The sequence below is a fragment of the Mytilus edulis genome, chromosome 8 (genome assembly GCF_963676685.1).
Source record: "Mytilus edulis chromosome 8, xbMytEdul2.2, whole genome shotgun sequence".
NCBI classification, from domain to species: domain Eukaryota; kingdom Metazoa; phylum Mollusca; class Bivalvia; order Mytilida; family Mytilidae; genus Mytilus; species Mytilus edulis.
Genome location: NC_092351.1, coordinates 23,936,862 through 23,963,626, shown reverse-complemented (window position 1 = coordinate 23,963,626; position 26,765 = coordinate 23,936,862). Strand labels below are relative to the sequence as shown.

Here is a 26,765-nt window from a genome sequence, read left to right as displayed (position 1 = left end):
TTAGGAATTTTAGATTTCAGTGCTCTTCAACTTCGTACTTTATTTGGCTTTTCTTTTTTTTTTTTTAACTTTCTGGCGTCTGGCGTATATTTAAAAGTTAGTCCTGGTATCTATGATGAGTTTATTTACATTATATGTTTGAAGAGTAAAGACAACAGTCACTGTAATACACTGCTGTTTAATAGTCATAAATCGATTAAGCAAAATTAAGTCCGGGTCACAAACAATAGGGGAACACATCATCTATCAGAGGAAAACAATGGAACAACAGAGACACTGAACTGCTACAAAACAAACGCCAACACATAGAAACTGAATATTTGATAACAACTGCCATATTCCTGACTTGGTAATGGTGGAGAGAATATTAATCAATTGATTATTCATGTTATGATTTGAGGGTCATTTTGTGAAATGTAAAATCTGCATAAAATTAATATTAAAGGCCCAAGACTTCCGTTTTGTGTTTACCATCTGGTTTCAAAACAATAATAGCATAGCCTTAGTGCTAAATATCAGTATGTGAACATTTGTAATATATAAATAAGGGAGAACGAGGTGGAAAAATTGTAATGGTACTGCAATCCGAGGTGTCATAAATATTCAATTTGCACAATGAAAATATCTTACTGAAATGCTGAACCTAAATTACTAAAAAAATGTTTCACTTCTATTAAAATCACCACGATTGATTTGTTAATCAATATATTCCAGAACCTCGAAATCTACATAATCAAACAGCCGTTTTGTGGTGTATTCAGCTTTGTTTGCAAACTGTCAGACTCTTTTGAAAGATTCTGTCTTAGCTTCATTTGTTGTCGCTCGTGATTACATTTCTGTTTCGCAAGCTTTATCTTTCTTTTGTGTAGCTGCTTCAATTGTAAATCTCGTTCTTCAATACCGATTTTTGTTTTGTTCTCTATCTCGCCTTTTTGTTGTTCCAACATACGACACAGATTAAGCATACTGTTTAGATCTGCTTTGATATCTATGACCTCTTTCCTTTTCTTTGTTAGCTGGAAATCGATATTTTTAACATCTTTTTCATTTAGTTCTTGTAGATTGCTTTTAATTGCCTCATTGTTCCTTATTTCTCTATCAGTTTTATCAATTAGTTTGTTTAACTCAGTCTCCTTCATATCATATTCACCATATGCTTCATCATATATAGGTTGATTAGGCATAGACACTCCAGAATCATGGCTGTCTAATGAAATAGTATCTTGTTCCTCTTCGTCAAAATCTTTTTCCTCGTCGTTATCTTGTATGACAAATGATTTCTGTAGTTCCTGTAAGACAAGGGCTTCTCTGTTCGCTTCATCAATTATCTGATTGGTAAAATGGTCACCAGTGTTATCTTTTACTATTTCAGATATAGCCATTACTAATTTTGTCACCATTTCAGCTTTGCTTGATCCAGTTGCAGTGTTATTTATAGCAATATATCGGTCCTTACATTTCCTAATGAAATCGGTGAGAGGTGAGCCTGCTTCTTCAATAAAGGATTTGATAGATTTTCCTTCTCTCTCTAATTCCTCTGATCTTGTGAAAACTATCAAGGAATATTTCCCCATGGATGTACCAAATATGTCGAACAATTGTTCCAAAGCTACTGTTTCTTCGTTTGTAAACCGTGTAATCTGGAGGACAATCAAAAACACATGTGGTCCTGGTAATGACATATGAGCACAGCGAATTATTTCACCACTAATTGCGTCATGAGATAATGTTGTGTCGAACAAACCGGGCGTATCAATTACCACTAACCTTTTGCCATTACAAATGCCATCAAATTTTTCACATTTCTTTGTAACGGATTTTCCGCAAATGTGAGATTTGAAAATTCCTTCTCCTACGATAGAATTCCCAGTAGCGCTCTTTCCTGATCCGGTTTTCCCTAGCATAATGATTCGTATTTCATTTTTATTGTCTACAAATAAAAAAAAACACATACAAAAAATGTATGGTTTATTATAAAATGTCAATATCATTTCTAAAGATACGTTTTTATCAAAACTACCTCCATATATAAAGATTTTCTAAATGGTCATTTACGCCATGTCTTTTCTTCGTATTGTACATATAAACACATTTACACAATGTCATTGGCACTTCTTTTTGTATTTTAAATTACAAATGTACGGTGTTGAACTTACGACAGTTCTTAGTTAATATCTATTGATAAATGGCGACTCTCCGAATGAATTTCATAAAATTTAGCAGCTTTTGTTAGCTTCAAAAAGTTTAACTTTTTGGTTTTTAGTTCATATGACTTCTTGCACCAATAATGGTAGGAATTCTAAATAAAAGTCAGGGGATAATTTGCATTCTTTATCAAAAGAATACACCAGGGGCACATGTCTAGGAATCATCCAGAAAGTACGCATGAATAATAACTTAAACATTTTATAACAATCATGAAAAATTATGCACAATCAAACGACATTATGAAAAACTATAGCCCGTACTTCAAGTATTATTTTAACTTAAACAAAGTTTCAACGATTATAATTCAGAAACCAACAGATCTTGGTTTTTTCTTCGTGAAACATTTCTTTGAACCCATAACCACATTTTAGTTAGTATAATATTGTTTAATTTTCATATTTCCGAGATAGGACAATGGCAAATCTTAATTAATTTGGACATAAAATTGTTGCAGGCAAGCAGTAGGTCAACGTAATGATGAAAGACAATTTTTCGGAAAAAAATCCCTTACTAACATTAACGGTGCGGACAGACGGGATTTGTACATGAACAGTGCAACCAAGTATTAACTTTGTCATAACACAAAAATCAACGCCAAACATGTTTTAAATCTTGTGAACTGTCACATAACCCATTGCAGAAAACCATTTAAAGTTTACAGTTTAAATTGAATAATTGTGAAAACAGACTGTAATATGTAAAAATGTAAGACAGGGACCTTATCAGAATTGACAAAACGTAACTAAATAAATCCTCTACAGAATTGTTCGACGTCTTTGTTAATCATTTGTCCTTGGTTACAAAAGGTCACTGAATAAAAACAAGGTTTTTAGCGCATATCGTTTGATTTGAACATGAGATATGATGCAATTCAACTTTCAATATGCAAACTTTATTTTGGCGATGAATTAATGAATGAAATGTTTGTTGGTTTATGTATTTGACAAGTGTTGCAAACATGATGAAAACTAAAGCTAAAATTATCAAATTATAAAAACCAATCAGTATTGGGTTCTCAAAGTAGCTCATGATGATGATGAGGTGGAGGAGGAGGAGGGTGTATGGCTGCTTAACGTCCAGCGAGTATCAAAGATACGATCATCCCATTATTTGTTATTTTCATATCGAAAACAAAATATAGAAATATATAATTAATGAGATGTGGTATGATTGGCAATGAGAAAACGTTAAATTTAAGCGATATAGGCAACCGTACGGCCTTCAACAATAAGACAAAACAAATTTCACATTTCTGGGTAGTTCTATTAAACGAACCATGTAATTTTTAAACACTATTAAGGAACATACCAATATCATTGCCTCGTCCTTTTTTTGGTGGTTTGGGTGGAAGTGGCGGTCCAACATCTACGAATAAAAACATCTTAAATTAGATTGATATGCTTAAACTGACCACAACAGCTTAGTACATTATGTTGTTTATATTTTAGCCATAAAATAACCAAACAATGTTTTTGATCGATAGTACATTTGAATGTATAAAAGCTACTTTAATGCATTGTCCACCAGAAAATGTGTCTAAATAGATTTACAAAAGTCAATGCAAATGAGTTTTTGAAATAACCAAATCTCTCTTTATTTTGTAATCAAAGCATACTGATATCGTCAATAAAACTTATTGAGGTTTTATTTGTTTTGTTACTGTTTTACAATATCTTAAATGTTTTTAATATCGACTCAATGTATATTTCTATTCAATAACTGAAAGTAAAATCTAGGAGACAAATATAGACTTGTGTTTATCCTCAGTTTAATCACATATTACCTGTGTTGCTTTCTTTTCGAGGAGGCTTTGGTGGTGGGGAATCTGAAAGAAAAGTTTATAGATTATAATTGTGAAATATTTACAAAAAAAAATAAAGATGTTCCATAGCATTCATATGATCGTCCCCGAGTTCAACTTACTATCAAAAGACCCCATTCAACACTAAAATACATAAATGAAATAATAATAATCATCATGTATAAATCACCCACTGATGAGTTTCTTAATTTTGTCTACGCGTATACGCAAGGGGTTGTATTATTATAGAAAGTGGATATATGGTATAACTGTCAACGGGATTTTTTTTAAAAACAACAAAGGACAAGACAGGTATCAACAATGATTTCAACAAAAAACTGTATAGTCAGCTACAACTCTAATTGAACTATGTACATCATAATTATTATGCAAACACTTTCGTTTAAAACAAATAAAGGATTAACGTTACAATTAACGACTATTCTTATGTTAAAATAAATCCGATACACAAAAACTACAATTATGTATTGTCTTATTAAAGAATCATTTACTGAAACAAATTCAAAGTAATTGAATTGCAGAAATATCAGTGGATATACAACCTGGTTTATTTCAAACAGCAACAGTTTGATACATGAATTCACGATCCTGTACAATTCTTTAACCAAACATCAGTGTCAAAGCCAAAAATAATTAGCAGGTGGATTAGTTTTGTGTCCCTTTCTTCTTAAAACTACACCGATAATGTCAATATTACATATCTATATACAACTGTCACACAAGAGTGAGGTTTAGTTAGTTATACAATTAGGTTTAACCGAACACTTTCTTCGATAAATCTATGTACCAAGTTAGGAATACGATAGTTTTAACGTTTCATTTTGTTAATTTTATGGACATTCTTTTTTTGACAATACCTTGCAGTTCGTTTTATTCTTTCTTATAATGCTTTATACATACCTTCATCCATTGTTACAAAATCCACACACGTTACGTGAACCCATCCTTCATTTCCTTTAAATTCCACCCAGTAGTATTCTGAATATTTGTTTTTTAATGTAACTATATTTCCAGGCTGCACTTTTAATATGCCGTCATAATTACATTCAAGGGATGATACAACTTTCAATTGCCTTTCTAAAAGATAAGACATCATATTGTTTTACCTGTTAAATGATACCATGTCGTTTATTGACAGACTTGATTTTAACCATGACTTTCTTTATAATTTTGAAAGCCGTATTCGAAATTTATAAATTTATATGTTATTGTAACGTTTCTCCAATTTCTTTAGACGATATTCCTCGTCTGAAAAAGTACAGTATATTGTAATGTTGTCACATATTCTAGGCTTATCAGTGTGTAAGCCAGGCGTGTTTTTTTCGTCATTTACACATCTATAAACAACTTTAACTTTGAATTTTGTAATTAAAAATGGAATGATTAAATTGGTATCAGAACACACTTTTGTTCAAATACTCATTATTTATCTAAACACTCATTTGTTAAAATATTTTCATTCAAAAATTGATTTTACCTGGATTGTTTTCAAACGGCTTAACATAATCTACAGGAAATTTTCCTTCCATTGTACCAATTCGTCCATATATAAAACCATCACTTTTTCTATCCGTTACTGTAATAATATCTCCTTTCACAAATGTGAGAATATCAACTCCATCAATTTCATGATCGCATTGTGCTTCCACATACTCTAATAAAAAAAATATATTTTATAAAATGAAAAAACAATAAATAAAATTTTGTTTATCAATTTCATAACAAAACCATCTGCTCTTATTCTGTTAATGAAATTTCAAATTCCTTAGAAGGTAACAGATTAAAAAAAGGACGCCATACGAAAGAATGTAAAATTTTGTGAGACTTTTTTTAAATCAGTTTTCAACAGTCCATTATATAACATAATTTTGATTTGATCTTTCTTAAATGATGATGTTGTTTCGTGGTTGTTTATTTGTACATGTACAGACAGAATTATACGGCGTAAAAAATTGTCTCCCTATTTTGGTAAGTGAGAGCTTCTGAACATTTGAAAACAGACAACTAGGACCCGATTATGAAATTGTCGGCATAGTACTTATTTCTCTGCAGTATACTTCTTTTATATTATACTTTATCTCTTTATATTATTGACTATTTCCGTGTTTTTCAAGACAATTTGTCATCAACATAGTCATTTTAAATTCTGTACGTACGCCACAATTGATAATATATAGTCAATATTTATCATAAGAATGTTTATGTCATTCCAGGCTGTTAGTTTATTATATTGTATTTCACAGAATGAATAAAAATGACTATATATTTACCTTGAGTATGTTCTGTCAAAAAAGTCGGCATACTTACTGGACGCAAGGGCAATGTATCTAAAAACATGACACAATAAAATTGACCGAATGTCATCAACAAGCTTCGTTTGCATAAAGTATTCATTCTAAAACTTTGAAATAACATTTCTATTACTAGTATCAGCCTTTTGGTGACCTTCGGCTGGTTTCTGCTCTGTAGAGTCGGATTGTTGTCTCTTTGACGCATTCTCCATTTCCATTCTGAATTTTATTTTAAATTGGGAGTGATTCTTCTTAATCTTTTTTTTTTTTTTTTTATCTTTATTGATCTGTAGAATTTCAACGAAAAATACCATCGAGATGTAACCAATTTCTCATGTTAGTTATACTATGAATTCTCAAATCGAATCATTATTTATTTCAGATCATAGCTATATGTTTTTTAAGAAACGTACATGAACTGCAGAAATAAGTTTTGCATAACTGCACTAAAATTTTATAATTATTTTTCATTACTAAGCCTAAAGTTATAAGCTGTTAACAAGTGCGTGCTTTTTTAACGAATATTTTTAGCAAAACTGTTTAGTTTAATAGGCATAATTGAAGGGTAAAGATTGAAAAAATCGTAGAAAGGAAATGTCTTGATGAAATGCTTATATTATGAGATGAAAAACATCTGCTATACATAACAATATAAACTGTTGAGATTTTAGTGTGAATTAAGTAAACCTTTGCTTTTTGTACATATAACCCAACAAAAAATTGTCTTGATTTTACACCTAAATATAGAATTTGGTTTTTTTTCGCTGCGTTGAAGACCCATTGGTGGCCATACGCTGTTTTCTGCTCTTTGTTCGGTTATTGTCTCTATGACTCAAGCCCTGTTCTCATTCTTTATGCTATCATTAAAATAACTAAGTTGTTTGTTTTACATATTTGAAATACCTTGATTTGTCTTTGTTGACATATTGCTGGAGTTGCACCTTATTCGACGAGGAGGAAGTGCCGGTCCTATATCTGAACGTTCTGGATAAATGAATTAAAAAAGTGAGAGAAAAAAAAAGCATAAAAAATTTACTGTTCTTTCTTTTTCCTATTGAAATACCTATTTGATGTATCTTCGGAAAAGGAATAATCCATTGTATGTAAATATGGCCTAAATATGAAATCTATTCTGGGTACTGACATACCGGTCCACTGAATAGCATACCTATTTCACAATTAGTTACAATGACGCATCATGTTCATGTGAACACCTAAGTTGTTTTATAAAATGGCATAAACAAAGGAATAACTTTTAGTTTGAAGTTCGTTAATATGAAACCGTTAATGTAGATATAGTATCTTAGCATATTATAAAATCACTAGTATTGCATTATTTTCAACTTTATATTATTTCATGTACTACATATATTGACTTATACATCTGTAAAACAGTGTACCTTGCCTATGTATATTGGATACGAAATCAGCAGAATCAACCGGAATCCATCCTTCCTTTTCTCTATACTCAACCCAGTACCAGTAACCAGCTTTGTTGATTAAGCCAACTTCACAACCAACCTCCAAGACCAATGTATCGCTAACAGTAGTGTCAACAACCATTCTTTCAACTATGCGTAGTCTTTTGTCTAAAATATATCATTATATTTAAGAACGCGTACGTTAATTTTAAACAGATGAACGTGAGAAAACAAGTGGTCATTTATAATTTGATTAATCCAAATTAAACAATGAAAATATTTATGGAATTGTAGTACTTTTATTGTTGTTGAAAATAATATTCGATTTGTAATGAGTTAAAAAATAAGTTTAATCAAGTTCGAAGCTGAAGAGCATTGAGGACCCGAAATTCCGATTGTTTAGCCAAATACAGCTAAGGTAATCTATTCATTGGATAAATCATCTTGAATTCAATGTTTTATAAACATTTAATGTATACGTTTGACCATTACAATGATAACTCGTGTCAACATAGAAGTGTCGACTACCAGGCTGGTGATATCTTTATTGAGAAATCTCTTAAAGCAGTAGTATCGACCCAGTTGTTTTAAATAAACTATTCATAGATACCAGCATTAATTTTTTACCCGAGACGCGAGCTTCGTCTAAAATGATACTCAAATCAATAAAGTTTAAAAAGCCAAATAAATTACGAGGTAGAAGAGCATCTATGACCCAAAATTCCAAAAGGTTTAGCCGAATGTATTCTTTGTGTAGTAATAAGCTAGTATTTTGAACAAATCAAAGTAGTTCATAAAAAACATAGATTTTCATGCTGGTAAAAAAACCAAGGTGACCATATTTCCATATAACAGTCACTTTTTTTTAAATAGGAATCTCATATAAAATGAATGTAAAAAAACTCATCCTAGATACCAGGATTGAAATTTCAACTTCGTATTTATTTTGACTGATTGGAACGCCCTGTTGATTCGTATGTAGACGAAACGCGTGGCTGGTATTCCAAATACAACTTCATTTTATACGTATGTGTTTATAAACTTCTAGTGCTGTCCATGCTGCAATTAATGTTGCGTGAGGTAGAATAACATTAATGTTGCCCTAGTTCTATTTTTGTTTATATAGCCTCTTTATGTTTTGTTGCTCTCGCTTTTGTTTTTATTAATATCCCGATAGCTTATTTTGAATTTGAATTATAACATTTAACTTGATAATCTTACCTTTTTCTGTTTTCTCATATGATTTGACATGCAATGACGGAAATAACCCTTCACATTTACCAAGTCTTCCTCTCATGTTTCCGTCTTCTTGCTTGTTCAAAAGTGTGATTATATCTCCAGTCCGAATTGTAATTTCTCCCGGTCTCCGTTCCTCAAAATCGTGTATAGCTTCAACATAACTATCTATTTTAAAGCAGAAATAGTTGTTAATTAGTAACTTTCAAAGCCTGTCAAATTAGTGAACTGCTGCAATCTAAATATTGTTCAAAGCCGATGATCATGATCACCGGAGAGAAGAGTTAAAAAAGTTCATAAAATTCACCGAGCTACAGGAAGGACTAGATATAATACCTTTACCATCATCCATATATTATATGTACCATAAATGGGGCAAGTTTACAGGAGTCAATTTAATAGATTTTACCCTTTATATAAGTGGGACGAGTTGGGGAAAAGTTGGATGATTTCGTGTGGGACGACTTGTATACCTTGTGTTGAATTGACAGTTTTTCAAATCCCTTTTAAGTATTCATTGTAAGTGTATTGATCAATCACAAGTACTCAGTGCATGCATATAAAAAAAAAGCTTAAATATTGGACAACCATACTACAAGACTGCTACGTCGTGAATGGTTCAAGTCCAAGAGTTTAAAAAATTTAGAAATTTAAAAGACGAAAGAGGTTTTGGTTAAATGAATATGATGACTAATACATTTAAAAAGTATGAAGCTCTTGGGAAAATAGTAAGTGCGTTAAGTATGGATGACTATAAGCCAGAGGTGCATATCTGTCAAGTTTTTAAAATACGAATGATACAATTGGTACACACGGATTTCGAGTCGGAGAACACTACAATGGACTGCGACATTTCGAGGCATTTTTGCCTTCTTTTGTTTTCTTTTTCAAACATGTGTCATGCATTGCAAATCTTCATTTTTTATTGTACCATATAGTGCTGATGAACTTATAAGCTGTTATTTCTTTTTCCTAAAATGTATAATTTATTTTACTCTTAATGCATGTTATGAACTTTATTGATAAGAAATAGATACGCCTGCACCTAATGGTATAATCAAGTTGGAACGATCTTTTTCGATTGAGAACAACACTTCAATTGGTATTATCTGTTTTCTTTTTTATAGTGCATGCATGCGGGTATTTGCGTGTGTGTGTGTGTGTAAATGTGTGTAAGTGTGTGTAAGTGTGTTAGTGTTTGTTAATTCGTACCTTTCAATTCTACATTATAGTAATTGCTTGAATCGTCATTTGATTCTTGACCTCTGTCGAATTTATCTGAAATAAGTATGGTTATAGCCTTAGTTGATAATTCATTATTCAGCTTAAAAAATTAATGGATTATCAATGCAAACTGAATAAATTGTATAAACTTCTACAGCTGTCATTACTATTGCACATACTTGTTGTCCTAAAATTTACTTCTGAATGTTAGCTTGTAAGTACTCAATCTTTGTTAAGTCATGATCCCCTTCAGAAATGTTATCGTTAGTATGCACAATTGTTATTAATACTTTCGCATTGTGATTTGCAGTTTTACAAAGATTCGTTTTTATGGTATTGCCAAGGTCTACATGCAAGCATATAAAACGTGTACACATTGTTTCGCATTTACAATTGTTGACGTATCAAATTATAATTCTGGTATCTGTGATAAATATTTGAACATTAAATACAAATTCTAATATGACGTGCTTCTTTCGCTTTGTAAACAACACCGTGATAAAATTCTCAATATATCTATACTTAGCGCAGACTCCAAGATGTACACAAATGGCTGTTTAAATATGCCTCCCACGTAAATCCACATGTATCGTAACCTATGTGTAAACGGTTGTGGATTTCGCTGTGTTAACAATTACAATTGAATAAAACCCTTCAGAACATTTATTCTGATTCTGACGCATAACAAAAAGAATTTACACATTAGAGAACGGAAAATGGACAAAAACAAAATAAATTAAAATTCCGCGAAATTCCAGTAATGATTTTGGCGCATTAACGTCATTTCAAAACATGACGTCATACGAATGAAAACGACAAAGCTGAAGGTTTTTCTATTGCGTGTACCTTCTAAACTCGGATACAATTGCATTAAAATAAAGTATTGAGGTAGGTGTTGCTTGTTTTCTGTTCTATTGTATTATTCGCACATTTACTGATTTCAGCAAGTCAACATGGCGGCTCCTTGGTTAATACAACCAACTTCCAAGCAAGGACCGAAGCTCATAAACTCGGCAATCAAACGCAGGACTTCGGGAATGTCCGGAGAGCCGACAACCTTGCTTCGGAAGTTGGGTTACAACATGTCAACAGTGAATTTGACGGTAGCTTACGATAAAAAATGTAAATTTAAAATTGCAAATGTTGGGTTTACTGAGAAGTAAAAAAAGTAATCATATTTTTTTTCTAGCGGTTAGTTCAGAAATCATTCATGCAGGTTTATTAGATTTGTTTTACATTTATCGAACAGTGGGTAAAATAGAACAGCCTCTCACAAGGTATACCCATCATCGCTTCAGTTTTTTAATGATCGTATTTGTCCTATTAGAATCGAAATAATTCATGGAAGCCATAGATTTGTTGTAAATTTACACATGGCCTGGGCCGTGATATTCGTTAATTTTATCCCTCGCTAACGCTCAGGATAAAATTCGAATATCACGGCCCAGGCCATGTGTAAATTTCCAACAAATCTATGGCTTCCATGAATTATTTCTTAAATGAGTGATGAAGTAAACAGTTGTACACAAAATATATGTATATGCACTATATTGTGCTTTATTATACGAAAAGAAACTTCTTGGACTCTTTAATAAATTCATATGCAAATTCTTTCCTTTTTTTCATTAGTGTGTAACGAATCAACAGTGACAGATTTTCTTCAAAACGTTATAACATTTAACCGATATCCGCAGATAACATAACACTTTCGTTACTTGATAACCTTAGTCAATAAACTCATCATAGATACCAGGTTGAATTTTTTTTATTTACGCCAGACGCGTGTTTCGTCTTCAAAAGACTCATCGGTGACGCTCGATAAAAAAATGTAAAAAGAACAACAAATAAAGTATGAAGTTGAAGAGCATTGAGGATAAAAAAAATCCTAAAAGTTTTGCCAAATACAGCTCAGGTAATCTATTCCTGAGGTAGAAAAGCCTTAGTATTTCAAAAATTCAAAGTTTTGTTAACAGTTAATTTATAATAATGAACATAATCAATGATAACTCAAGTCAACACAGAAGTGCTGACTACTGAGCTGGTGATAGCCTCGGGGAGTTAAAACTCCACCTGCAATGGCATAACTGTAGATAAAGGTCCTATATTTTTGTAATTAAACAATTGCTTTACTATAAAGTTGTGCTACTTTTGTTGTTTGCATTGTGTTTTTACGAGTCTTTGTTTTTGATGAAAATGTGGCCGTCGCGAATTTTATCAGACGACTTCCACAATAAGCGAGCCAAATTCCTGTGAGAAATAAGGATTATTGTTATTGTATATTTGAATAATATAAGTTATTCAAATTGTGTGCTACAGGTTGTCTTGATAATGTACTATTCGCATGTATTTTTAAAGCAATACTTGAAAATATTTCAAATAACAATGCTAAACACTTAAAAGGAACTGATTGTTTTTGAATTAATAAATATTACCAGACTTGTTTTCTTCGTCACTATTCCTTCTCAACAAAGAGCCGTCAACTGATTTGGGTCTGTCTACTCCAAAATATCCAGCTTTAGGTTTTGTTATACCCGGTAACACCTTTTTCTGCTCAAGTTTACTCCATATTGAAGCTACAACTGTATAGAAAAGTAATGCAAAAGTTATCAAAGGTACCAGGATTATAATTTAACGTACACTTCTGTACAAATTGCACTTTTACAGACGTTTACCACGTTGTTCATATTAGTAAGGACTGAAAAGCGTACTCTGAATAAACATTTACTATAAAGCATTTACTGCTGCATGTAAGCTAGAAATTTTGATTAATTGTTTTGTTGCCAGTGTTTTGCTTTAATACTATTTTATGACAACTCTACGAAATTCCGACTTTTAAAAAAACAGGTATTTGAAACTTTAAAACATTTAAGGAGGTAGACCTAAGTTAAGGGAGATAACTCTTTAAATCAGTCAAGCGTTTGTAAAAGTCAATATATTTTAAGCATTTACCTGAAACAGATTGAAAATAATCTATGTAACCTAGAAGCTTAGAATATGTTTTTGAAAATGGTTGAAACAAACATACTGATGATTTTAAGAGTTATTTCCCTTAACCTAGGTCTACCACATTAAGCGCAGTTATTAAAGTTAAAACTTGCAGAGAAATGTACATTTCATCTTGTAGAGTGGTCTTTGTTGAAACAAGTTTTTATTTTTCAATCTGCCGAAATGTATGATAGTATTTTGAATAGATCTTTGATTCAAATAAAGGAATTCTTAGCACGGGTAAAGTTTTATCATGTCCAGTACTACAGACAAAATTTCAAATAACATTTCATTGCATATAAGAAAATGTCCATCGCTGGAAGTTAACCAATCAAACGTTCGCCTCTTTTTTGTCTGCACGCTTTTTAAAATAACCATGTAAGCTCAAGTTTCCAAAATAATCTATAAAAACATTAAATGGAAAAAACATTGGTACAGTAAAAACACCTAATATATATGTTATTACTCATTAATTTTTTGCTGTAATGAAATTTAGGATTGCGTTCTTACAAATGTCAAGTTCAAAGGAGTATTTTTTCAACCCTTTTTCTTATGCAACCGGATACGACGTACTGTGATTTGGTGATATTACATGTTTTATACGTTAATCATGCAGCATTTAGTGAATAATCAGACTGTTCGAACTGAGTCTGTTTGAAATGTATTCATGTATGCTGTTTCATGGCAAATTATCGCCATGTCATACATAAGGCTTGTGTTTGTTGATGTGTTCGATTTTTTTTTGGTTCATCTTTTTGTACCTAAATTAGGCCGTTAGTTTTCTCAGTTGAATTGTTTTACATTTGTCATTTCGGGGCCTTTTATAGCTGACTATTCGGTATGGGTTTGCTCGTTGTTGAAGGCGATACGGTGACATATAGTTGTTAATTTATATTTCATTCGGTCTCTTGTGGAGAGTTGTCTCATTGGCAATCTTACCACATCTTCTTTTTTATATTCCATAATTTTCTTCATAAGAAACTACCTGTACCAAGTCAGGAACATGGCAATAACTTTTCGTTTGGGAAATACTTATCATTAAAGGAAATTTGCTTTACACTTCAGAACGATTTTATGATGCCTTGAGTTTGGTAAGCATAAAAAATATTGTTCACGTTACATTTTTCTATTCCGGACCCAGATCTAAAACCATTATAGTTCCCTCAGAATCATTAACTAAAAAAAACTAAACACTGTGATTTAGGGAGTCGGTGGATGATTTCATTCAAACAAAAATAAGTAAACATTGTTATTCTAGACTCACAAGTATGAAGTTTATTCGAAAGTTTATCATTGTGAGACAAACAGGGGCAAATGAAGTTATAAATTAACAAACACGGTTGAGAGATATCATTACTTCCTATATGTTGACTTTTAAATGTTATACATACATTCATCATCATATTCTGACTGGCAGTGTGTGCATTTATTATCCTCAATTATTCTTAGTTCTCCACATACTTTACAAATCTTCTTTATTATTGTCGACATCTGATGAAATAAAAATGAACGATAATAATCAGTTTTAGTAATGAGTGTTACTTCGTATTTCATTTTTTCAATAATCGCAAACATGTTTACAAAATATATATGTAGGTTTCAGAGGTGCGAAGGGAATGCTGAAGTGCAGAAGTGCAATATTTACGCTGAATTGCGATGGTTCGCGCAAAATTACGATGGGCTCTCTGCTGAAGTGCATGGTTTAGAATGACATTTGAATATTGTGAAGTTTTCAACACAACGTTATATTAAATACAACAGGGATTCGCAGGCAGGAGAATATAATTTCGCATACAAACAGAGGAAACGAAAAAAAAAAGTAACGAACGATCGAAGTCCAGAACATTTTGAGCAGTGCAAGTGTATATTACAATAATGTATCTGGTGTGGAGGCAAACCATGTGGAACAAAGCCGCAAGATATAACATTGGTTTGCAGTTGAGTTTAACAGTGTTCGGAAGTATGCTACAAACCTTTCGTACGACAAATAAAATGTCTTGATCTAAATATTAATTTTGACTTCTCTTCAAGTATGCTTCACACGGTTTTCTTTTGACAATTTGATAATAAACTCATTTATTACTGTGACTTGACTGTTAGTGTTGCTCTCAACCTATTGCAACTTATTCAAAATTCTGACCAAATTGCAATTTGTTTTATAAAATCAAACTGTTCAACTGGTCATAATTTTTAACACACTGTTAAGTCAATTCGTGAAAGTGCAAGGTGATAAAATAGAAATATACTTACAATTCTAAAAGACTTTAACTCCACATTACTGTTGATGCGAAAATTTAGTCTATCAGTTTGTTTAGATATTTGGTAGTTATTTTCATGCTAAAGGTGAAATGTAATTTCGAATTGCTATAAAAATGTCCAAACTAAGTTTCCATATAGTTTTTCTTTCGAAAAGTTTCTATATTCACAAGAATCATACATTATGTGAATTAAAAGATTTCATATTCAGTAATGTGTGAAATTACAATATGTTTGTAGGAGGTTTCCATGGGGAGATAATCATTTTTACTTTCAAAAAGTTTTTATTCAAAAGAATAATGTTTTATGTTATCTCCCCATGGAAACTTATCAATAAAGTATTGTTATTTCACAGATATTTTAATGAATATATGATGTTTTAATTCAAATGATGTCTGTTTCTTATAAATATAGTAGACCTTTCAAAAGAAAAATTATATGAAAGCATAGTTTGGACATTTTTATAGCAATTCAAAATTACATTTCACCTTTTGCATGGTAATGACTATAATACATCTATACAAACTGTTAGACTGATTTTGTCACAACATTAAAGTGGAGTTAAAGTTTTATGGGATTGTAAGTATGTTTTACTTTATCACCTTTCACTTTCATATTTTGACTGAACAGTTTGTTCAAAATTTTGACCAGTTAAACAGGTTGATTTTATAAAACAAATTGCAATTTGGTCAGAATTTTGAATGAGTTGCAATAGTCGGATAGCAACACTAAAGTCAAGTCACTGTAGTATTTGCAATGCTTTGCTATATGAAGTTGATATAATGTTGTTTTAGTCCCGGGATAAATCCTTATTTGTAAGAACACAGTCACTTTAGCCTTATCTTCTTGTTTTTACAAACTGTTGTTGGGTCTCAATGCTCTTATACTTTGTACTTTATTTGGCTTTTTTTTTCTTTTTTCTTTTTTAACTTTTTTGGATTCGAGGGTCACTGATGAGTCTTTTATAGACGAAATGCGCGTCTGGCGTATATACAAAATTTAATCCTGGTATCTATGATGAGTTTATTTCTACAACTGTTAACCCGAAATTAACCTGAATGGGACCTATGTGTACTTCCGTAATTATTCTATTTCCATCAGCGGCAAATCAGATAGATTTCAACGTTTTTGTTGGAAAACGTGATCATTAAAATTAACTTAAAAACAATAATTGATTTTGCATATCATCCTGTCATACGAGAACACACGAGCAAAATTTCCTGTACTTTGACCAACGTTTCTTTCCTTTTATTTTGTTATCATGACGTGAAGTATATCTACTTTATATAAATCAAAACGATAGCAAACGTGTCTTTTTAATTGATGCTACAATACATAGATTATAAGAATTTAACATCATAACACGGAAGGTCAATGTGCCACTTAAATGTTATCAAATGCTCATTTACGGTATTGTCTGTTATCATGTGAAAGAAATTGTTAAATACAAAAATAAATTACTTTTTAAACTTGCCATTTAAATATGAAAGGAGTAGGTCCGGTAAGGACCGATTTTGGCCTCAAATTTCAGGTTCATCTGACGAAAGATTTTGACCACTTTTTAAACACTTAAGTGTCTATTTTATTTGAATTAATTAGTTTACGTAAAAGATTTTAACAGATTTAGTCATTAAAAACGATCCGATTCAAGCTCAAATATGAAAAATCTACCTAATATGCCGAAAAATGTCACTTTTTAGATGGTTTTTGGTAAAAATGAAAGTGGCCGCATCCGTGTTCATCCTCAACCTTTATATATGTTATGTATTATCATAAAATACAACTTACATTTCAATATTAAGGATGAACACGAATGCGGCCACTTTCGTTTTACACGAAAACCGTCTAAAATTTAACTAAAATGCTAGAATTATGAGGATTTCAGTATAATTTAGCATGACTTAATGGTGCTAGTACCGGATATATGTGCATTGTATTGTCAAAAACAGCCCATATTTATGTAGCAGAAGCATTCTACTGTCTAATAAATAACTAAAGGTTTACATTCCAACAATTTTGTAAAACTGCTATATTTTGGGGCCAAAAAGGGGTCTTACTGAACCTACTCCTTTCGTATTTTTAGTCATTTCGTTAAAAGAAAATGCTCGTCAACTGGATAGTCCTAAAATTAGACCCTATAAACGACTGACATAGTCAAGTCAATACAAAAAAAGACAGTGTAAGCAAGTTTATTTAGTCTGTCTGGTGTTTTTTATGCTTTTGTTTTATTATCAAAGCCAATGTAATAAATTACACGGATTCGTTATTTTCAATAGAAAATGTCAATGTCATTTCAGTTGTCAATACAAAGATCTTTACTTTACAAATATTTTTGGTTTAAGCTCACATTCAAAGATCCGAGTGAAGTAATGCTATTACTTATTTTTCGTCGTCGTCGTCCGTTTACGTTTACAAAAAATATTCTCCTTCTGAAACCACTATGTCAATTGGAACTTTACTTGAAAGAAATCATTATTGAAGTATTTAGTTTGCAAGCAAACTGTGTCTGATGATCCCGCATGTCAATCAACCAGACAGAAATTCATAATATCTGTTGTCTTGTAAAACAAATGTTGTAAATAGAGTTTGCTTTATCGGTCATATTTTGGGTCGAAAACTCTTTCGTTTTAGAATTGCTGGTACAGCATTAACATTAATTCAATCAAAGTATCCAATAATCCACACATGAATAAACTTGTCCTAGTTCAAAAAGTAAGATATACAATGATGCAATGATACAAATATAAAAAAGACAAAATTACCTTTAGAAGCAAAAACATTTGATGACTATAGAAATGATGTGATACTGCCTAACATAAAATCTTACACCGATAAGGATTTCTACGTGAAAATGACAACAAAACTGAATTGTTCAAGCTTCTTGCCGACAGAATTGATTCTTTAGAGACTGATAAAAGTGTTAATGTTACTAAAGGTGGAAATGTTCTTTGAAATATCAATACAGATACTTCTCAGCTATCCCCTTGTTACCATGAAGAAGCAGATACACGAATGTTTTCCCATGCTAAGCATGATGCTGAAAATGGTTGTAAAAAAGTCATTTTAAATTTCTTAAATTTGAAATTATTAAGAAACTAAGGTTTCAACTCCCTCAGCAAAGTTGACTTTAGATGAATTTGGCTATTCATTTTAGGTATTTTTATTCATATAGCTCTTCAACGGGTTCGGTACTTGTACATCTTCGGATTTCAAATGTTTGGCTTTGAGCGTTCCCGATGAAAGTAAATCCAGAAAAGCGCTTCGGACGCATGAAATTATTAAACGTGTTGTTTTCCATTCATTAAGTAGTACTGACATGGATGTAGTAGCCTATTGACTTGCAGTATTCGAAATAGGTGTGGACTAATAGTGGACAGCTTTTGGAAGGAATAAAGACTGGCTTTCAGTACATGACATCAAATGTGTTAGGTACTTGTGTAGATGCTCTTCCTTACTTTGATATAGGAAGATGTGGTTTAGGTGCCAATGAGACAACTCTCCATCCAAATAACAATTTATAACAGTAAACCATTATATGTCAAGATACGGCCTTCAAAACGAAGCCTAGGCTCACACCGAACAGCAAGCTATAAAGGGCCCCAAAAATTAGTAGTGTAAAACCATTCAAACGGTAAAACCAACAGCCTAATCTATATAAAAACGAGAAACGAGAAACACCTATGAACTGCATAAACAGACGACAACTACTGTACATCAGATTCCTGACTTAGACAGGTGCAAACATTTGCAGCGGGATTAAACATTTAATGGTACCAAACCTCCTCCCTATTCTGAAACAATAGTATAAATAAATAAATAAATAAGCTATAAAGGGCCCCAAAAATAAATAGTGTAAAACCATTCAAACAGGAAAAATAATAATAGCCTTATGCTGCTATTACGACTACCAGATATGCTCTTCTGGAACACATCAAAAGAGTAGCATACCAAAGCAGACATTCAACAGGTACCAAGTCCTGAACACTGGGTTTGGGTGAAAGCAAATGACAATGACAGTTCGAAACCAAAATGGACTTCTTTGACTGCCGTTGCATCTCTTTTCAGGAACTTTTGAAATGCGGATACAAGAAATCCGACGGTGTTGGTAACTGTAAATGCTACTGACCTGACCTTCCTTGTACGGGTTTGTGTACATGCAATTAGTTATCAAAGGTACCAGGATTATAATTTAGTACGCCAGACGCGCGTTTCGTCTACATTAGACTCATCAGTGACGCTCATATCAAAATATTTATAAAGCCAAACAAGTACAAAGTTGAAGAGCATTGAGGATCCAAAATTCCAAAAAGTTGTGCCAAATACGGCTAAGGTAATCTATGCCTGGGATAAGAAAATCCTTAGTTTTTTCGAAAAATTCAAAGTTTTGTAAACAGGAAATTTATAAAATGACCACATTATTGATATTCATGTCAACACTTAATCGCTTAAGTGTTGACTACTGGGTTGGTGATACCCTCGGGGACGAAACGTCCACCAGCAGTGGCATCGACCCAGTGGTGTAAATAGTTATCAAAGGTACCAGGATTATAATTTAGTACGCCAGACGCGCGTTTCGTCTACATTAGACTCATCAAAAATATCCATAAAGCCAAACAAGTACAAAGTTGAAGAGCATTGAGGATCCAAAATTCCAAAAAGTTGTGCCAAATACGGCTAAGGTAATCTATGCCTGGGATAAGAAAATCCTTAGTTTTTTCGAAAAATTCAAAGTTTTGTAAACAGGAACTGTCAGTTAGAAATTTATCAGAGAAAGCAACCTGTCTTTCTCACCAGATTATGCACTAGATCGGAACTAAATAAGTAATATCTCTTGTGAAGTTGATAGAAATGATAAAATTGAAAAAAGCTGGGTTTTTTTTAAATATAATTCAGCCATTATACCAAAATGTATTCTTGTATCACGATTTACGCAATAATTTGTATAATATCTCCCACTTCATAACAACAGATAGTACTTTAAATGAGCATTTGGTAACAACAGGAGAATATTTTTGTAGAAGTTAACGTACGCCAAACAACAGCAATATCTTACTATGATCATTTGAGCCAGTTGCGTTAAAAACTAGAGGGTCCAAGGACCCTGTGTCGCTCACCTGATATTTTTATTTACAATTGTTGCATGATAAACGCAACTGTTGTACTGTCGTTTAGATACTAAAAAGTGCATTTAAAACCTATGTTTTATTTCAGCCATGTGGGCAGGCAGGGTCATCATACACAGTGGTCCCTGGATATCCTTGTGGTGATTTAAACCAAGTTTGTTTAAATTCAACAGTTGTTTCAGAGGAGAATTTTTGTAAAATTTATCTAACAAGAAATGCAAAGTAATGAGAAAGTTGTGAAGTAGTTTTGTTGTTGCGCAACCCCCCCCCCCCCCCCCCCCACTTTGCCAAAAAAACCAAAAAGGTAATAAAAAATTATCATATAAGGGCAATCTATCCTATTAATGATTTCTGCAAAATTCAGTTGATTGTGCAAGGGTTGTATAGCCAGCTGAGGTCGTTAAAAACTCTCTTTCTTTTGTTGTTGCAGATAGATCTTGACCTGATAAGCAATTTTACCACATGTCAGATTTGCTCTAAATGTTTTAGTTTTTGAGTGATAAGCCAAAAACTGCATTTTACCCCTATGTTCTATTTTTAGCCATGGCGGCCATCTTGATTGGTTGGCCGGGTCACCGGACACAATTTTTAAACTAGATACCCCAATGATGATTGTGGCCAAGTTTGGTTTAATTCGGTCCAGTAGTTTCAGAGGAGAAGATTTTTGTAAAAGATAACTAAGATTTACAAAAATGGTTAAAAATTGACTATAAAGGGCAATAACTCCTAAAGGGGTCAACAGACCATTTTGGTCATGTTGACTTATTTGTAGATCTTACTTAGTTGAACATTTTTGCTGTTTACAGTTTATCTCTATCTATAATAATATTCAAGATAATAACCAAAAACAGCAAAATTTCCTTAAAATTACCAATCAGGGGCAGCAACCTATCAACGAGTTGTCCAATTCATCTCAAAATTTCAGGGCAGATAGATCTTGACCTGATAAACAATTTTACTACATGTCAGATTTGCTCTAAATGCTTCGATTTTTGAGTGATAAGCCAAAAACTGCGTTTTACCCCTATGTTCTATTTTATGCCATGGCGGCCATCTTGGTTGGTTGGCCGGATCACCAAACACAATTTTTAAACTAGATACCCCAATGATGATTGTGGCCAAGTCTTGTCCAATTCATCTCAAAATTTCAGGGCAGATAGATCTTGACCTGATAAACAATTTTACTACATGTCAGATTTGCTCTAAATGCTTCGATTTTTGAGTGATAAGCCAAAAACTGCGTTTTACCCCTATGTTCTATTTTCAGCCATGGCGGCCATCTTGGTTGGTTGGCCGGATCACCAAACACAATTTTTAAACTAGATACCCCAATGATGATTGTGGCCAAGTTTGGTTTAATTTGGTCCAGTAGTTTCAGAGGAGAAGATTTTTGTAAAAGATAATTAAGATTTACGAAAAATGGTTAAAAATTGACTATAAAGGGCAATAACTTCTAAAGGGGTCAACAGACCATTTTGGTCATGTTGACTTATTTGTAGATCTTACTTTGTTGAACATTTTTGCTGTTCACATTTATCCCTATCTATAATAATATTCAAGATAATAACCAAAAACAGCAAAATTTTCTCAAAATTACCAATTCAGGGGCAGCAACCTATCAACGGGTTGTCTGATTCACCTGAAAATTTCAGGGCAGATAGATCTTGACCTGATAAACAATTTTACCCCATGTCAGATTTGCTCTAAATGCTTTGGTTTTTGAGTTATAAGCCAAAAACTGCATTTTACCCCTATGTTCTATTTTTAGCCATGGCGGCCATCTTGGTTGGTTGGGCGGGTCACCGGACACAATTTTTAAACTAGATACCCCAATAATGATTGTGGCCAAGTTTGGTTTAATTTGGTCCAGTAGTTTCAGAGGAGAAGATTTTTGTAAAAGTTAACGACGGACGACGACGACGACGACGACGACGACGGACGACGGACGACGGACGACGGACGACGGACGACGGACGCCAAGTGATGAGAAAAGCTCACTTGGCCCTTCGGGCCAGGTGAGCTAAAAACAGTGGTAAAGATAGTAGCATCTAAAATTATTAGAACAAAGTTTTAAATAAAGGCAACAGTAGTATTCCGTTGTTCGAAATTCATAAATCGATAGAGAAAAAACTAATCCGGGTTACAAACTAAAACCGAGGGAAACACATCAAGTATAAGAGAACTACGACACAACTGAAATATAACACTAAAATGTAACACACAAGAAACGAACTATAATATAACAATGGCCATTTTCCTGACTTGGTATAGGGCATTTTGAGTAGTGAAGTACAAATAATTCCTTTGCTTGTCTGTCGTATTAAATTGTAAGCCTGATACCTTTGATAACTGTTTACACCACTGGGTCGATGCCACTACTGTATGACGTTTCGTCCTCGGAGAATTTTCGTCCCCGAGGGTATCACCAGCCCAGTAGTCAGCACTTTGAAAATCAATTATATGGTCATTTTTATAAGTTCACTTTTTACAAAAGTATGATTTTTCCCGAAATATCAAGGATTTTCTTATACAAGATTATTTAAGTCGTATTTGGCACAACTTTTTAGAATTTGAATCGTAAATGCTCTTCAACTTTGTACTTGTTTGGCTTTATAACTATTTTCATCTGAGCGTCACTGATGAGTCTTATGTAGACGAAACGCTCGTCTGGCATATTAAATAATAAGCCTGGTACCTTTGATAACTATCATTGACAACTTAAATAGAATTTTCATTTTTTTGTGTATAACGGATCCTTGTAATTTGTCATTATTTTGCCATAATAATAATAAATATCATTGCAAATAAAAAAAAAACCAGACACATATAACAAACTTGATTATTACTACAATGCAGTTATTTTGGAATGTACGTACCTTTGTCAGGCGTTCATTGTGTCAAATGTGTAGTACTTCCAAGTTGACGTGTATTTACTTTAAGCGATATGACTAACAGTATAACTTTTCATATTTAAATGGCCAGTGAAAAAAAGTATTTTATTTTTATATATGACATGTTTATACAGATAAATACAGAATGTACCATGAATGAGTTTTTGGTAACCTTTTTGATTAAGATTGACCTTCCGGGTGCATGAAGTTAGCTTTTTATAATGTTTGTATTGGATCATCATTTCAAAAGAAGTGTTTACTTTCGTGTTTAATTATTTAAGTTTCATGTTATATATCACGTTATTATAGTGAAATATTGGCACTTAATATGTTAGTTAAAGATAATTCAAGTCTTGAATGTAGATATTTGTCTTTTTTACCATGAAAATTTTAAAAAAAATTTGCTAAATATTTTTGGGTGTAAATAAAGCGGCAGTAAACACTGCAGTTTTAGCAGAAATATGTACGTTACCTATTGCTATTAATACTACAAAAGGCTTCTGTTGGCTATTGGTGCCATTTGATGAATGCAAAAAAAAAAATAGTTATGCTTCAAATGCCTATAAATAAACTCATCATATATACCAGGACTAAATTTTGTAATTACGCCAGACGCGCGTTTCGTCTACAAAAGACTCATCAGTGACGCTCGAATTCAAAAAAGTTAAAAAAAAAAAAAAAAAAAAAAAAAAAAAGCCAAATAAAGTACAAAGTTGAAGAGCATTGAGATCCAAAATTGTAGTTTAAATTTAAATAATGTTTTTGCGGTCAAATTAAAAAATGCTCTTTCAAAAATAGGATTCAATCATGTATGCGAAAATCAAACTACTTTCTCCAAATAACGCCTTACTAATGCTGTAGGTAAAAAATTAGCTGAACGGTATACAGATTTTATGAAAGACAGTCTTTTTAACGACCAAAATAACCCTAATGGAAACAAACTAAGAACATACTGAAAATTTTAAAAAGATTACAAATTAGAATGTTTTTTATTAATAGATTTGGATCGATACATTATATCAAATTTTATAAAAATAAGAATAAGTAATAGTTATCTAAATATTGAACAGGGTAGACACCGTAAATTACATTTGAAAGAAAAAGATTATGTCCTCTCTGTAAAAAGGAGGTAGAAGATGAATATCATTTTGCTTTAAAATGTCAAATTTTAGAAGAATGTAGGCAAACACTTTTTTCAGGAAGTACAGAGTATAATTCCAGATTTCACCAAAATATCTGATGAGGAAAAATTTGTATATATGTTTACATTTAATGAGTATGACATAACTAAAATTATTGTAAAGGGAGTTAATGATTTATATGTTTTAAGAAATAGCCTTACTGATAAGAAAAACTGGTCGATGTAACAAAGTTATGACTATTTTATACGTTTCTTATAGTATTTGTTATGATGTATTTTATAACAATTGCATTATAAATTTTTGTAATAGTACTTTCAAATTTGCAAAAGTATAACCTCCTTCAAAACATCTAAATAATATGTATGATGTTTAAATCTAAATATTGAATGTTTGTAATGATTGTCATGTTTGTCTTTGTAACAATCCAATATTTGGATTTTACACCAATAAAATGATTTGATTTGATTGATTGATTAATTGTCATATTTGTTAAAAGTGAAAAATGAAAGACTGACATGTATCAAATAATAGTCAAGAAATTTGTACGCGGGTTCTCGTATGAAAGGGGTAAAATCAGGATCAATTTTTGTGTTGATTTTGTTTTTGTGCTATAAAAATTCTTCTGCTCACTACTGTAGTTATCACCTAAATGAACCTAATTTAAATACGTTGATTCTAATTGGCTTTATCATTTTATTGAAACTGACCACATTTTATTCCACAAAAATACATTAAATATGTTGGTAACAACAGAAGATTTTTTTTGTAAAAGTAAGCGTACGCAAGCAACAACAATAGCTTACAATGAAGTAATTATTACCCTTAAATGGAGACACTAGAGCAATTATAAGTATATAACAAAAAATGTACTTAGATCCAGAAGAGAAACAAGATCTTGAAGCCTCTAGATTCAATATAAAACAGCTTAAACTTACTTACATAAAAAAATTATTTTTCTCTAATATAATCGAAAAAGAAAATAGAAATACATAACAATACGTTGTCAACAAAATACAAATAGAAATTGAAGCTACTAAATAATACCAAAAAAAAATCAAAATAGAAATCCACTTTATATTAAGGATTAGTATCCAACAATTTCACAGCAAGGCGTAGGGTGGTACATATATAATTATACAATAACGAAAATGAACCCTTGCATAAGAACAATTCCACAACTCATCAATTGTAATATTTGATTTGGAGCTAGAATACTACAAGTTGTCTGTATTTCCTCGATATATCTATGAAAGGGATATGTTATACCATAAAAATAACTTTGTTATGATTGCCAATGAGATGACTATCCATCACAGACATTTTGATTATATATAACTCACTTTTTTCAACAATCAATGGTTCATTTAAGGGTGATAATGAGATTCAATTTTCATGACTATGACTATCTGTTATTAAAGTAATGGTAAAAAACATTATCAGAACAATAAAAGAGGTACATTAACATTTTTGGATTGGGTATCAATACATATAGGCAACAGTTGTATACCGGTGTTCAAAAGTCATAAATGGAAGTAAGTATTCATAAAATATATAAAATTAATATTTACTCACAATAGAAGAGTTCATATGTCGATTTGTGCTGTAACTTGGTGTTCGAAAATTACTGCTTTTATCGAATTTGAACACGATCTAATAGTCTGCAAGTATTTGTCTTGTATTTATTAACTAGGTTATTCTATCGTGAATATACTATAAAACTTGATATTCTCAGTTCGACCCTGGAGAATGTATACAGTTACCAGAACTACCCAGATATTTAAAGAGAATATGCAACTTTCATTTCATTTAAAAAGAAATGTATATAACGTCATGGTTTTCTGTTTTTCTATTTATATAGAATATGTTTGATTGACACATATTAAACAAAATAATGAATGTATTTAAAAAAAACCACTTGCACAATATACCCTAGGATTTTCAATGGATTAAGACTCAATATTTTATTAAAGTTCACCATTTGTACACTAGTAACATAAATCATTCCGATGTTTATGCCCCACTTATGAACATTATGTGTTTCGGTCTGTGCGTCCGTTTGTTACTCCTTTCGTTCGTCCGTTCGTCACGTCCGTTCGTCCGTCCGGTCGTTCGTCCGCGCGACCGTCTGTCCCGCCTCATGTTAACTTCTTTGGTCAAAGTTGTTGG

General features: G+C 32.0%; 1 protein-coding gene across 2 annotated transcripts; it reads right to left on the bottom strand.

The window, feature by feature from the left end:
* Positions 1-48: 48 nt before the first annotated feature.
* LOC139485137 (uncharacterized) lies at positions 49-26,388 on the bottom strand. 2 transcript variants are annotated; one of them, XM_071269347.1, is made up of 13 exons: positions 26,172-26,388; positions 14,579-14,678; positions 12,635-12,781; positions 10,191-10,256; positions 8,964-9,146; positions 7,722-7,910; positions 7,225-7,305; positions 6,301-6,357; positions 5,508-5,684; positions 4,931-5,107; positions 3,992-4,033; positions 3,517-3,573; positions 49-1,930 (listed from the first exon to the last, which is right to left on the bottom strand). In XM_071269347.1, exons 1-13 carry the CDS (start codon positions 26,184-26,186, stop codon positions 726-728), a joined length of 2,496 nt encoding a protein of 831 aa, XP_071125448.1. In that variant the 5' UTR covers positions 26,187-26,388; the 3' UTR covers positions 49-725. The 2 variants fall into 2 exon arrangements, with proteins under 2 accessions (XP_071125448.1, XP_071125449.1); XM_071269348.1 differs by lacking the exon at positions 26,172-26,388 and adding an exon at positions 23,443-23,510.
* Positions 26,389-26,765: the final 377 nt, after the last annotated feature.

Coding starts and splice junctions, on each gene's coding strand:
- LOC139485137 (XM_071269347.1), bottom strand. Junction 10,257..12,634: donor TGACGAAGAAAACAAGTCTG/GTAATATTTATT, acceptor TACTTATTTCAG/ATAAATTCGACAGAGGTCAA. Junction 6,358..7,224: donor GTCAACAAAGACAAATCAAG/GTATTTCAAATA, acceptor TCATGTTTTTAG/ATACATTGCCCTTGCGTCCA.